Source organism: Sebastes umbrosus, chromosome 15 (genome assembly GCF_015220745.1).
Source record: "Sebastes umbrosus isolate fSebUmb1 chromosome 15, fSebUmb1.pri, whole genome shotgun sequence".
NCBI classification, from domain to species: Eukaryota; Metazoa; Chordata; class Actinopteri; order Perciformes; family Sebastidae; genus Sebastes; species Sebastes umbrosus.
This window is the reverse complement of record NC_051283.1, coordinates 6,500,979-6,515,244: the sequence shown is the minus strand read 5'-3', so window position 1 is coordinate 6,515,244 and position 14,266 is coordinate 6,500,979. Positions and strand designations below refer to the sequence as shown.

Here is a 14,266-nt window from a genome sequence, read left to right as displayed (position 1 = left end):
AAAAAGCCCCTTAAAATTCTACATCAACGTGAAGGTAAAAGTGCACAAAAACCTTAATTTTGACAATATTCCTCCTGGCATTAGGAAGCAAGATCCTCTCATTTTACACTTCCAAAAGACCCTTAAACATTCTGTATTAACGTTAAGATAAATGTGCACAAAACCCTTAATTTTTACAGTACTCCTGCTGGCATTAGAGAGCAAGAGCCTTTAACTTTATAGTACACCTCAAAAAGACACTTAAACATGCTACATTAACGTTAAGGTAAATGTGCACAAAAACCTTAATTTTTACAGTATTCCTGCTGGCATTATGGAGCAAAAGCCTTTAAGTTTACACCTTAAAAAGCCCCTTAAACATTCTATATTAACGTTAAGGTAAATGTGCACCTAAACCTTAATCTTTACAACATTCCTACTGCCATTAGAGAGAAAGATCCTTTAATTTTACACCAAAAAGTGAAAAGGAAAAAATGTATAGACCTTTATTTTGGTGTCCGACGGGGGTGAGGGGCGTATGGATGGACTCTGGTCTTGACCTCAGTATTGTTAAAATCCTGTCTCCGGTCCTGTTAGAGCGCGGCCACGGGAGCAGCTTTTTAAAGTCCGTCCACACTTTTAACAAGCTTCTCTACAACTGTTTAAACCTACAGTATGGAGGCAGAGGTCATTTCAGCAATTTGACATGACCTCCACTTGAAACTTATACATAAATAAGTCTATTTAAGGAGTTAAAAAAAGAAACTGAAGTATTGAACAAATCAAGCCAAAAAATGTTATACTATTGTCCAACTACTCTCTTCTGCTAATACATTCATTTTTTAAATCTAATTTAAACTTTCATTTAAGTGAATTGTTCCTTTTTAAGGATTTTATAGAAACCTTGACGAGTGCTTGTATAGGGGATTAATTTCTAGATGTTACAAACAATAAGCAATTCATAATAACCACGAGAGTAAACAGATTTTGACCGCGTGTTCTTCCGAGGATTGATAACATAACAGGAATGAAAATTTGAACGTGATGAAATAAATAAAATAATATACAATTCTTTGAGGAATTTCAAATTGCAGAAAATATAATTCAACATATAATGGAATTATTGAATAGGAGATATCCAAATAACAAATTTAAGACCTTTTTTTTTGGTGTCCGGTCAAAATTTTCTCAGTAATGTTAAAATCTTGACTGTAATTGCACACAAGTGTCTGATAAATTGGATAGTATTAGTAATATAAAATAATTATATGGGCAAAATTAAAGTAAGCTGTTTGTCTGCAAGGACGAAATCCTATTTTCTTTAGTTTGAAAATTATAGAAATTTGATCGTTATCTGATTTTTCGAATACATTTTTATACATTTAGTAAACTCTGGTGTACAAATGACGTGAATAAAAACTTTAGTTAAAGTTAAAGAAATAACTTTCCCTTCACTTTTTAGATTATTTTCACGCACAAGCGTCAACAAGTTTAACATCACGATTACAATAAAGAAGAAATTCTATGCGGCTCACTGCTACATTTTTATTATAATAAAAAGCTGAAATGATTAGGATATTAATCAATTACTGAACTGCCAGGAAAATTCATAGTTTAAATTTAGATTTTTTTTTAAATTTTTCAAGCAAAAATGCCACACATTTGCTGGTTTAGACTTTTCTAGCATTCTTTGTCACGTACAAAAGTCATTTAATAGACTTGTTTTTGGACGGCTGCTTGGGTCCTTTAAAGAAGCCACATTGCCCTCTGGGGAACTTGTGGTTTGCATTTTTCACAATTTTCTGTCATTTTTTTACACACGAAACCATAAATCAAGACAATAATAAGTAGTCAGTTTTCTGTCATGGAGCCCTGACCTGCAGCAGAGCAGGGAGCGTTTTAAGGTGGCAGCTGTCATTTTTTTTTTTGCACTTTCCCTCCACATGATAAGAGCCTCTTTTGACTGGAGTGCCCTTGAGCAAACACTTCCTGAGGAATGACAGCTGGAGGCTGCTCATTATCAGATGAGGATAAATCACAGGGCAGCAGCAGCAGGGTGACAGTGAAAAACAAACACTGACAAGTGCCTCATGAGCACACAGCTAGTGGAAGGAAAAGTGATCCAGATTTGGAAGATGATGATATATGTGTTTTTACAAGCTAAATGACACTGATGAAACACCTTTAAGTGAATTTAATGCATTTTTTTTGCTCCTATTATAATGAATTTATCCTCACCTGATTAGTTAATTCTGATTATTACTATCAACCTTTTAACATGCACTATATCTGCAACCATCTTGGACTCTAACCACTGGTGCACTTTACATTATACATCCTATATACCACTTTATAGACTGCACATACTACATTTATTTTTTGCACATACTACATTTATATTATTGATGGACTGTACACACTTTGTTCACCCATTCTCTCTGTATCTTTTATATCTCTATTGTTTTTTATAATTTTTTGTACCTTTACCTCTCCTGTGTTTCACTCTGTTTGCTGATGTTGTTGCTTTGACATATGAATTTCCCTCCGGGGATTAATAAAGGTTTATCTTATCTTATCTTATTAGGTCTTTTTCTGCACTATAATATTAAGTTAATTCAATGCATTTCTTTTGCTCCTATTATAATGAATTCATCCTCATTATGATTAGTTAATTCTGATTAGGTATTTCTACACTATAATATTCCAGCTGCCTTTAAAGCATCCCACTTAATCCCCTGCACACAAAAAACCTAGCAGCAGCCCATCGATCAGAACCTGGCCAATTCAGAAACGCAAAGAGGTTGACATGTCCCGATAGCAAAGCGCGCTAATCTTGTTGAAAAGTCCACGCGGGTCGTTCATCTAAATCAGTGTCACAGTGAGCGCAGGTCCGCAGGTCGCCACCTGCATGTGTGTGTTTCCTCTCCACATTCCTGCAGCCCACTGCTCTCTGAACTTCACTGATCTGAGACAAGCCATACAGACATCCATCCATCAGCAGGTCGAGGCTGCTTCCACTAGCTGAGGAGTTATGACGGCGCACTGTGAGGAGTGAAATATGACGTTTGGTGGAGAGAAAGTTTTCTGAGAGTTGAATCTGACATCAAAAAGTTTTTTTTTTGTTTTTTTTTTATCATGTCACTACAAAAATACATCCCCCCCCCCTTTGTGTTTATTAAGATTTATTCCTCTTAATAGTTTCATACGTCCAAGAGTTTTCAATCCACTAAATGAATGCAGAGCTGTGGATTGTTTTATGGATGTTTTATAATTTTTATTCTCAGGTATTGTCTTATTTCATTGTAGTATTTATCAACTGTACTATTTATAGATTTTAAGGGCTGAGAGAGAGAGAGAGAGCCAGGGGTAAAATGCATTTCATTGCATTTCACTGTACACTGTACTTTTAAATGCATATGACAAATAAACTTGAAACTTGAACTAAAGGACAATTTCCTAATTTCCCTGATTTAAAATGAGCATTATCTTCTAATTATGAGACCTGGAGGCCTCTTTTATTTAGTTGTAAATCATGTGGATCCATCCATCATTACGCAGTGCCAATAACCCACAAACAGCAGCAGCAGCAGCAGTAATAATAAAGAGAGATGATGAGAAGTTGTGACCTACAGTGTGCGCTCCGGCGGTGGTGCCACTCTCTGTGCGCCAGTCCGCTGATGCAGGCTTTCAGAGCCTTCTCCTGCAGCATGCAGGACGACGGACTGCTGGACGTGTAGAACTCCAACATCTGCCCGGGACTCACGGCCAGCACGTCCATGCAGTCAAACATCATGAGCGCTCAACTACAGTCTGGTGCGTTATGGATAAATATCACCGGGCAATAAGCGCAACACAACTCCATCAAACTCTGCTGGGTTTTTTTCTCCCCCCTCCTCCTCCTCCTCTTCCTCCTCCTCTCCTCCTCCACCACCTCTTCTTCTTCTTCTTCTTGGCACGGTGGATTTCTCTCCTCTTGTTCTCCTTCGTCCCGCACCGGAATCATGAATTATTTGGGACCAAAATGCTCCAAAAGGCTTCTTCTTCTTCTTCTTCTTCTTCCTCTTCTAAATGTGCCATTTCCTCGCACCGTGTCCAGTTAGGACGTGTGATCGGGACTCCTTCTTCTTCATCATAATAATAATAATGTTAATAATGATAATAATAATATCCAGACGTTGTGTTCATTGAGTCTCTCCGTCCCGGTGGTGCGCAGCAGCAGCAGCAGCAGCAGCGCGTAAAGCCCGCTGCTGAAACTGGAGGATCTTTTCTTTTCTATTATCACAAAAAACAACCCGGACTGCGTTTAAAAAGCTCCCGTTCTCCTCTCCGATGACGAATGGGTTCTCCGTCCCCCCGTGCAGCTCATTTCCAACTAGTTTTGCACACTGAGAATGAAAGATTGAATTGCCTAATATATGCGAGTGAACTTTCTATGAACCCTTCGGAGGCTGCTGACCTTCAGATGACCCAGAAGGCAGGCAGCAGGCAGCAGGCAGCAGGCAGCAGGCTGACATCACTGCAGCTCCGCAGCGCGGAACCAGGCGGAGAGGAGAAACGCAGGCGGACCAAATAATAAAGATCTTTCTTTTTTTCTTTTTTTTTTTTTCTTGGAAAGAACAAAATTCACGACGATCCCCCCCAAATTTGAAACGAGCTTTTTTTTTTTTTTTTTTTTTTTTTTATTTGAAGCAGAAGAAGTATTAGCAGAGCTCTGTCTGTCTGCGCTCTGGAGGCTGCTGCTTTTTACGCACAGTGACAGGAGAAATGCTCCATTCCTACAGAGATAAATGTCAATGAACAGCACCAGGACGGATTTATGTATTTATAAGAATAATACTATTTTTTTTACAGTAAATAAATGAAAGTCTCTACCTAATGAAATCACATTTTGTGTTGACAAACTGCAAGTTATTATCTGGTCAGTGTGATCGATCCTGTGTCGTTTTAAAAGGAAACAATATTTCTAAATGTTTGATGGAAAACATTTCTGGCTTTTGTTCGTCACTAAAATGACACAAAGTCTTGATTAAATGGACACAATCAAGATGTTTGTAGCAAGATTTGAACTCAAATGAACTTTATGTTTACATCAATGCTTGTTTTTTCTTGTTTAGTACAACAATGATATATCAAATAATATAATATAATATATAAAAATAAATAAAATATAAAATAAATCATATAGTCTATTATATCTATATAAAACATAATAAATATGAAATATAAAATAAATAAAATAAAATGTGAAAAACACGTCCTTAAGAAAATGCATGTGATTGCTGTAAGCACTAATGATGATGATATTTAGATGAATTTATAACCATATGAAAACTCATTTATCTTAATGTATTGATGTTAATGTGTTGGCTGAGAGTTGTAGATGCAATGAGAGTGAACGGAGCTTTAAAGGCTGTTATGCATTACAGTATATGACTCATAGACTGTACATGACTCATAGACATTACAATGAGTTTGTTCGTGGTTGATCATTGTGAATGGAGTTGGTACTCTAAATAGATGTTATAAACACAGCTAGGTCAAATGTACCTTCATAGAGTGTAAAGCATGATATGTGCAGTACAGTATGGTATACGTAGCTTAGATGGTTTCTGAGGAACTGGTGAGCAAAAAAGGCTTATAATAATAATAATAATAATAATAATAATAATAATAATAATAAGAGAAAGTATGCAAAACTATAAGTGTGATTGCTGCAATCACACAAATAAATACTACTCTGAATACTACAATTATAATTTTATATCTTGTCCCTTCACAACTTAACATGCTACTAAATTCAACCACAGCCTCATCCCCCCCTCGGTACAACACAAAGCGCCTGGGTCAGTCCTTCATGCTGGTAATCATCAGGCTCCACAACCAAGGCTGACTCCCATATGAGAACTATGAGGACTTTAAGAACTATCTGAAACCACCTTGGACTCTAACCACTGGCGCACTTTACTCTTACTTTACACTAAACAACCTATAGACTGCACATATGTACATATTACATTTATTTATTGTACATACTACATTTATATTATTGACGGACTGTACACACTATGTTCACCCATTCACTCTGTATCTTTTATATCTCTATTTATTGTTTTTTATAAGTTTTTGTATACCCATACCTCTCCTGTGTTTCACTCTGTTCGCTGCTGATGTTGCTGCTTTGACACCTGAATTTCCCTCCGGGCCTTAATAAAAGGTTCATCTTATCTTATTTTATTTTATAACTTTTAATAAACTATATGCACAAAAAACTGTATTTAGTAAATTTAATTTTGTGATGTTGATAAGTATTGTAATAAATATACATTTCTGTCAATAACTATAATCTCATCAGTTAATGATGCATCATAATCCACTTCAAATAAATAATGTGATTCTTTTGTATTAATATGGAGTAACACTTTGAATTACTCCAGTACTATACTCAAGTACAATTTTGAGGTACTTATACTACTTATTGGTATAAGTACCTTATAAGTATAAGTACCTATTAGTAGTATTTCCATTTTCTGCCACTTTTTACTACGCTACATTTCAGAGGAAAACATTCTGGGCCGGTCAGGATATAAAAACTATCGAGGTCATGCAATTGGATCATGACTCCTTTGTTTAGATGAAGTTTTTGTGCCTGGTTTGATAAAAAAAAATTTAAAAAAAGAGAGAGAAGACAAACTGGAAGGTGTTTACACTTCAATTATCTCCGGAGACATTTCTTAAAAAGTAAATAAAGGACCCTTAAAACAAAGTTCATGGTGAAATATATTCAAAGTTAATCAAATGAGGCATCTGTGACCATTTTCTTTCAAACACACACGCACACAAACAAACTTGGTTATGTCATTGTTACGTAAGGCCATATATACACCATTCGGTTGGATACTAGATCCAAGATCCCAAGTCCTGAATTACAAAACAAAAGTCGATGTAGTCATCAATCATTGTTCTGCCAGACAAGTTTCCACATTTGATTTTGGCACAAACCTCCACAGTCCCTGAAGCAACAACATGATCCCATTTACTTGACAGACCATAGTTACATTACAGGATGAAGATTGTACACACAAAACACACAATTAACTTATAAAATGCAGCATTAAATGCAGTATTGTTACAGATTTAACTACCCAACAGTGTATAAACAGTTCAAATTCACCCCAACGCTGCTAATGCGGTATTGCATCACTAACAATAATCCCATAATATAACAGTCTAAAAGGGGCCATTCTGCTGCGTAACAAGTACTTCTACTTTTCACAACTTTAAGTACATTTTGCTGATTATACTTCTTCATCTCTCCTCCAGCTAAGGGTTTTTACTTGTAACAAAGTATTTCTCCACTGAGGTATTTTACTCTGAAATAAATACAACACTGTTAAAAAAACAGAATATGATATGACTCATAACTTCGGCATGCAGCTGAATTGAAGAAATCATTTTTATCTGAATGCAGTTCACTCCCTTCAATAGTTTGAAAAGTTAGTGGCCAAAAACAACAACATTTAATTCCATATTTTGAGTTCTAAAATGTAAAAACACTTATTGTCTCTCACATTCAGAACTGTTTCAAAACTTCTAATCACGAGTTCAGTCTTAAAATAATGAGTTGACTCAATGATCCAACTGACTTTACTCGTCAAATAGGTTGATTAGAAACATTATCTCATTAGCAAACGTATTAGTTCATGTTATTTAGGAGAAACGTATCCAGAAAGTCTTGGTGGTTACATGAGGGAGTAGTGTTTATTGTGTCTTTTATAAACTTACAGTATCTGATCAAAATTAAAACCACTGTCTGCACTCTTAAGGCTACTTAAGTCATAGGTAACCTATACTGCAGAGCTGGTCCGAATGTGGCTGCTAGCAATACAGCAACAGCTGTTACAATCACATGCTGTAGCTCCTGAGGGATCTACCACGGCGTATCAGGGGCATTATAGGTAAAAAAAAATTTTTTAAAATTTGAAGGGGGGTGATATTCCAAGAAAACACTCTGAATTTAAGATTAATGTTGTAAATTTACAAGGAAAAAAATCACAAATTTGCGAGATAATAAAGTCATACATTTACAAGAAAAAACGTGGATATTCTCTGAGATTAAAGTGGCAAATTCATGAGAAAAACACAAATTTGCGAGATTATAAAGTGGTAGATTTACGAGAAAATCTTGGATATTATCTTAGATTAAAGTGGCAAATTTACAAGAAAAAAAACCCTCACCAATTTGCAAAATTATAAAGTTGTAAATTTATGAGAAAAAAACTTGGATATTCTCTGAGATTAAAGTGGCACATTTATGAGAAAAAACACAAATTTGCGAGATTATAAAATTGTAAATTTATGAGAAAAAACTTCTGAGATTAAAGCGGCAAATTTACAGGACAAAAAAAAACACAAATCCATGCCATTGTAGGGATCAGCCTTGACACTGTTTTACAAAATATACTGCAAATCATCAAATTAGAAACTTAAAAATTCCAAGTAGGTTCAATGTACGATTTTGAGTGACTTTAAAGTGGCAGTAGGCAGTATATTTTTGGCATCATTGGGCAAAAATTCCATAATAACCTTTCAGCATATTCTAATTCAAGTGTTCTGAGAGAAAACTAGACATCTACACCTCCTCATCGATCTGTTTTCAGGCTTTGAAAAATCTACGTGACGGGAGATTTTGACCAATCACAGGTCATTTCATTGAGAGAGCGTTCCTATTGGCTGTGCTCCAGTCATGTGACCGGAACTTGGCGTTCCTTCACCAGATTTCACAATGGCAGCGACGTCACAAACTTTCTCATTTTACAGCTAAACCGTGCACTACAAGATGATTCTGAACACATTTGAGGTGAGAAATAGGCATTAACGTAACATAGTATTGATTCATATTTGATCAGCGCTGCCTAGTTTGACCGTTTCGTCGGAGTTTGCGAGTGATTGACAGCCGGCTCTCATAGACGGCAGCTGGACAGCAGACCTCAGATCAGCTCTTCCTGCTTGTTTTCCTCCGGTCTGCGAAATCTTGCAGATGTTGTTAGGAGCAACGGAGGACACCGGAGGCACATGCTTTTTTTCAGGTTCCCTGTTTCATGTACTACTGTCACGATATAGCAACCGTTTTATAAAAACAACTTTTTTGAATCATATTTGCTCCAATCTCGCCTACTTCAGCTTTAACTTTGAGGGGAAAAAAAAATCACTTTAAACACCAACAATATGTATGTTTAAATAATGTTGCAGCTGTAACATCTCAAGTGTAAAACTTACAAGCTCCAGATGCAGGATGATGTTGCGGGACAAATGTTAATATGTTGGGAAACTTCCTGACTGAGAGTGCTGTTGTTGATGCTGCACGCTGATTTGTAACAGCATGAGTTGCTAATAAGTCACAGGAAACTGGAAGTCAGCCGAATCATACACAAGCTCTGCCATCTCATCATTTACTTGTCTTAGCAAAGTAGCGTCTGATTCAGTCACACGTGACTCGCATTTCGATGCATTATAATCAGATATTAGCTGCAAAGATCTGTTTACTTTGATTATAATTGTGTGTTAATTATATCATCATGTCATTAAATGTCCAGCAGCTGCATTAAACATTCAACCTCCTACATACTATGCACATTGTGTTAATCATATCACGTTCTGATAATGCTAATCATCATACACTCTTAATGCATTTGATGCTCATGTGATGCTACATTATGACATATGAGGTCCGTACTAAATGTCATGGCGATTAATTTTTTTTCCATAACATTTCATCCAATATTTCCCAAAATATTTCAGTCTCGACAAAAATGGTGGACTAACTGACCAACTATGCCATTTCTAGAGCCTTGCATGTTGGCTAAAAATGAAAGTGAGATTTTATTTAAAGCTTCAAAACTGTTTTTTCCAGTAGAAACAATTGTTTTATTTTGTTGTAATGGAAGCTTTGTTTGGTAAAGACCACATGTCGCCACCAGCTTTTGTGTTTTTACACAAGCCCAATGATATAATCTGAAGCTAAACAGTAGTCCAGTTTAAAGGTCCCATTTCATGCTCATTTTCACGATCATACTTGTATTTTGTGTTTCTACTAGAACATGTTTACATGCTGTAATGTTAAAAAAAAACTTTATTTTCCTCATACTGTCTGCCTGAATATGCCTGTATTTACCCTCTGTCTTAAACGCTTCGTTTTAGCACATTTTGACGGAATTGCAACGGAATTGCGTTGCTAGGCAACAGCTTGGGTCAATGTGTACTTCCTGTCAGCTGATGTGATTCACATACACAGCAACCAGGAAATAAACTCGGACACATTTAGAATGTTTACATTTAAAATTGTGTAAAGGGTCTCAATATTGTATATTCATGACGTCACAAATGGGCTGAAATCCTGACAGCTTGTTTCAAATGCAGAGTTTCTGAATATGGGGCGTGTGTATTTCCCTGTGGATTGAGCGTTTCGATACTTTCACAGTATTTATATAGGACTTAAGCCTGCTTTATAATACAAAATCATGAAAATCTCACTTTTTTATAATATGGGACCTCCTGTAATTTAATTAATTTAATTGTAATTATGTCTTTGCCTTTCTGCAACAGCAAAGTGTCAACTCGACACACAACTGATCCACTATGCTAGTTAGCTAACCAAACCGCCTTGATCAGTGTTCATTGTCCTGTATTGGTGGAACCAGCTCTCCGCTTTCTTTCAGACTTTGAATCATATCTGACGTTTTGAGCCGTTTTCAGTTAATACATTATGAACAAACAGGAAGAAAGACATTGATTCCTGGTTAGCTGCAGTGCTTAGGGAGTATCGGAGTATGGGGAGTTGGGAGGTGAATCTTGTTAGTGTCCACTAACTTAAACATGCATTCATTAATACTTCATTAATTATTCAATTAATGTTTCCCCTTTAATTTGTGGAGCACATACAGCTGTTCCATTAAAGAACGTGCAATATGCTGAACAAGAAATCCTATTAGAGCTTCCTCTCTTTTATGTACACATGATAGCCATCAGGGACCTCAGCACTATTTAATGCAGAGAAGGGATGTGCTTTAATATATACAGAGTATAGTTAGAAAGACACACAAGGCTGACCTTGTTCAAAATCTGAATTTTGTTTTCTCAGAATTAAGAAATCAGAGTTTCCTCAGTTGCTCACGGTGTTGGTGTTTAAAAGCTTCACATAAAATCATATTTTTCTATTGTATCTGAGTGTGGTTTTTGTAGTATTGAGAATCATTTTTACTCCCATAATTAAGTGTTTTTAGATTTTGCTAACCAAAACCTCTATAAATAGTATTTCAGCCACAGTTCAGGCAGACAGTAATATGGTTTCTCTTCCAAATAAGTGGTTTAGATTACTGGCTCCATTTTTTACTTATGACCACATGTTTTCTATGAGCTGGGAGCAATTTTACCAAAGAGAGATGTTCACTTCTGAAGAGGCCCGAAGAGGTAAAACTAGGGCTGTCAATTGATTAAAAAATAGTTAATTGCGATTAATCGCAAATTAATTGCATTTTTTATCTGTTCAAAATGTACCTTGAAGGGAGATTTGTCAAGTATTTAATACTCTTATCGACATGGAAGTGGGAAAATATGCTGCTTTATGCAAATTTATGTATATATTTATTATTGGAAATCAATTAAAAAAACAAAACAATGATAAATGTTGTCCAGAAACCCTCACAGGTACTGCATTTAGCATAAAAAATATGCACAAATCATAACATGGCAAACTGCAGCCCAACATGCAAAAACAGCTGTCAGTGTGTCAGTGTGCTGACTTGACTATAACTTGCCCCAAACTGCATGTGATTATCATAAAGTGGGTACCCATAGAACCCATTTTCATTCACATATCTTGAGGTCAGAGGTCAAGGAACCCTTTTGAAAATGGCCATGCCAGTTTTTCCTCGCCAAAATTTAACGCAGGTTTGGTGCGTTATTTAACCTCTTTTTCGTCAAACTAGAATGACATGGTTGGTACCAATGGTTTCCTTAGGTTTCATATGATACGAGTATCTTCCCTCTAACTTTTAAACTGAGCCCGCTACAACCTCCGGAAGATTGATTGCGTTAATCCGTTAAAGAAATTAGTGGCGTTAAAACAAATTTGCGTTAACGTGTTATCGCGTTAACTTTGACAGCCCTCGTAAATAAGCAACTGTTTGCTGACATATTTGCTTAAAAGATGATGATGTGTCAATGTAGTGTTGTAACTTGTTTCCACTGCCCCCAAGTGGCCAAAAAACAAAGTTATTACAGTTTTTGTTTTTTAATTTAAAAGGGAAAATATTGGCTATTGATTAGCAAGATCATTATATTGGATAAGTGCCTTGAGATATACTATCTCATTTTTAAAGACGGTCCCAAAATGCACAGCTTCAATCCAGAAAATATCACCATCAGCTTCAAAACCGACATCATAAACCTACCCAAAACTTCATGTCTGAAAACAAACTGTAAATGATGATGAGTGAGAGTCTCATACGCCATACTGCGTACAGGTACGTATACAGCAGCCACAGTTGTCAGTGTGCTGAAAGCCAGATGCACACTCACACTTGTGATGGTGTTTGAAGGAGTGAAGAAGGCAGTTTGAGAGGTGGAGGCGGCCCGAGCGCTGCACAGCACACTGATCCCCACGGAGCTCATGAATATTGCAGAGAGCCTACAGCAGAGCTGAAACAGGAACCCCTGGACCCCCCCGACACACACCAGCTGACCCCCTGCAGTTCAGCCGATGTAACAGTAACCCCCGGACACACACACACTCGCGCACACAAACACACAACCCCGGTCAGCGCGGGTAATGAATACACCTGAAAATCCACCTGTAATTAGAAGGTGATAATGAACCCATCCATCAAGATAAGCCGCTTTTTGGCATCAGTGCTCCGCAGCTCGTGGCCGCCGCTGCCAAAACTCACCAGGCTGTGACAATACACAGCGTAGCTGATCATTTAATAAGGCCGGGCAAAGCCTGACAGCTTCACATGCAGCGGCTGCTATTTTTCGCTCTGTACCGAGCTTCAACGCGACCAATAAGTGGAAATAACTTAACCACCTAATCTGCAGCTTCAGGTACTCTTTTAATTCCCATTTCTTCTCCACAAGAAACCCCCTTATTTAATATCATATTCATGAGCAGAGCTGAATTTGGTCCCCACAATTCATCTGAGGGGTCAAACCCCGTTCACTCAGCTATATTTAGTTACACTTGCACTTAGCCTATTGGTAATTTAATTGAAGCTGCGTGGCAGAAGCAAATATATTTTCCACTCCGCTTGTGTATCAATTCCAAAAGCGTTGCGTTGGAATTATGCCTTTGTGTAGGCAACACGATACACAGAGTGAAACTGAAGATAAGAATTAATTTCGGTGCGCATCATTAGCATAAATTCTTCATATTGAAACTGCATTTACGGATTTAAATACCTTCCTATTTCAGAATTTTTTTAATCTTATTAAAGTGAATAGCACGCATACGGTTTAGAAAATGTCGTTATTGTATTTGTGTGGAGTATATGTAGAGGTGTGGGCAGGCAGAGGATCAACTGCTTGTATTTAAAGCATTGATTCGTATTGTCACTACAGTTGAAGCTAAACAATCCATCAGTGGATGCCAACAAAACTGGACCCTCTTCCACAATAAATGGAGCACTTCTATCGAATCCACGTGCTGTATATTAACCCCCTCACACTGTCAAGAAAAAAAAACACAAGAAAGAAAAACCTTTGCTGTATTATTCTGGTTTATTCTGCCTCATTCAAAGAGCTTTTCCTCCTCTGTAGACACACTGAACAAAGCTGTGAGCCAGAATAAGGCAGTGAGTCTGAAGAGGCACGGAAACGCTTTATTCTGAAAATCACAAACCAAGCAAACCCAAAGGGGCTGAGAAGATTATTTATCATTTGTTCACTACATTTTTTTTTTCTTTTTCATAATATATACTATCTGTTGCAGCAGAACTACATAATCCTCACTTCGACAAACAACAGTCAAACAAAAGTTTATAAAATGAATGTATGCAGTGTTTCACATTTACTGCCTGCACAAAAAAAGTCAATTTTCCCATCAGAAAAAAGATAGCGTGATGGATACACAAAAACAGTGAGTTTGACATTGAGATACTGAGGAAAGTGAGAATATTGAGGTCGAGTTGGGTGTGTGTGTGGGAGGATTTACCTTCAACTCCAACCAACTGGGCTGAGTGATACTTTCACTTTCAGTAGAACTTTTCTATTATGAAAAAAAATGGGCAAAAACACC

The 14,266-nt window shown here is 36.9% G+C and overlaps 1 protein-coding gene across 2 annotated transcripts in view; it reads right to left on the bottom strand.

Moving 5' to 3' along the window:
• LOC119503554 (retinoic acid receptor beta-like) overlaps window positions 1-14,266 on the bottom strand; it is a 199,212-nt gene that overhangs the window by 85,690 nt on the left and 99,256 nt on the right. Inside the window, exon 1 of one of the 2 annotated variants that reach the window (XM_037795398.1) lies at window positions 3,610-4,922. The exons of the other annotated variant lie outside the window; for it this stretch is intronic. Coding sequence (XP_037651326.1) covers window positions 3,610-3,772 — 163 coding nt within the window. The 5' untranslated portion in view covers window positions 3,773-4,922. Of the gene's footprint in view, window positions 1-3,609; window positions 4,923-14,266 lie in introns of those variants that run through there. 2 annotated transcript variants of the gene reach the window in all.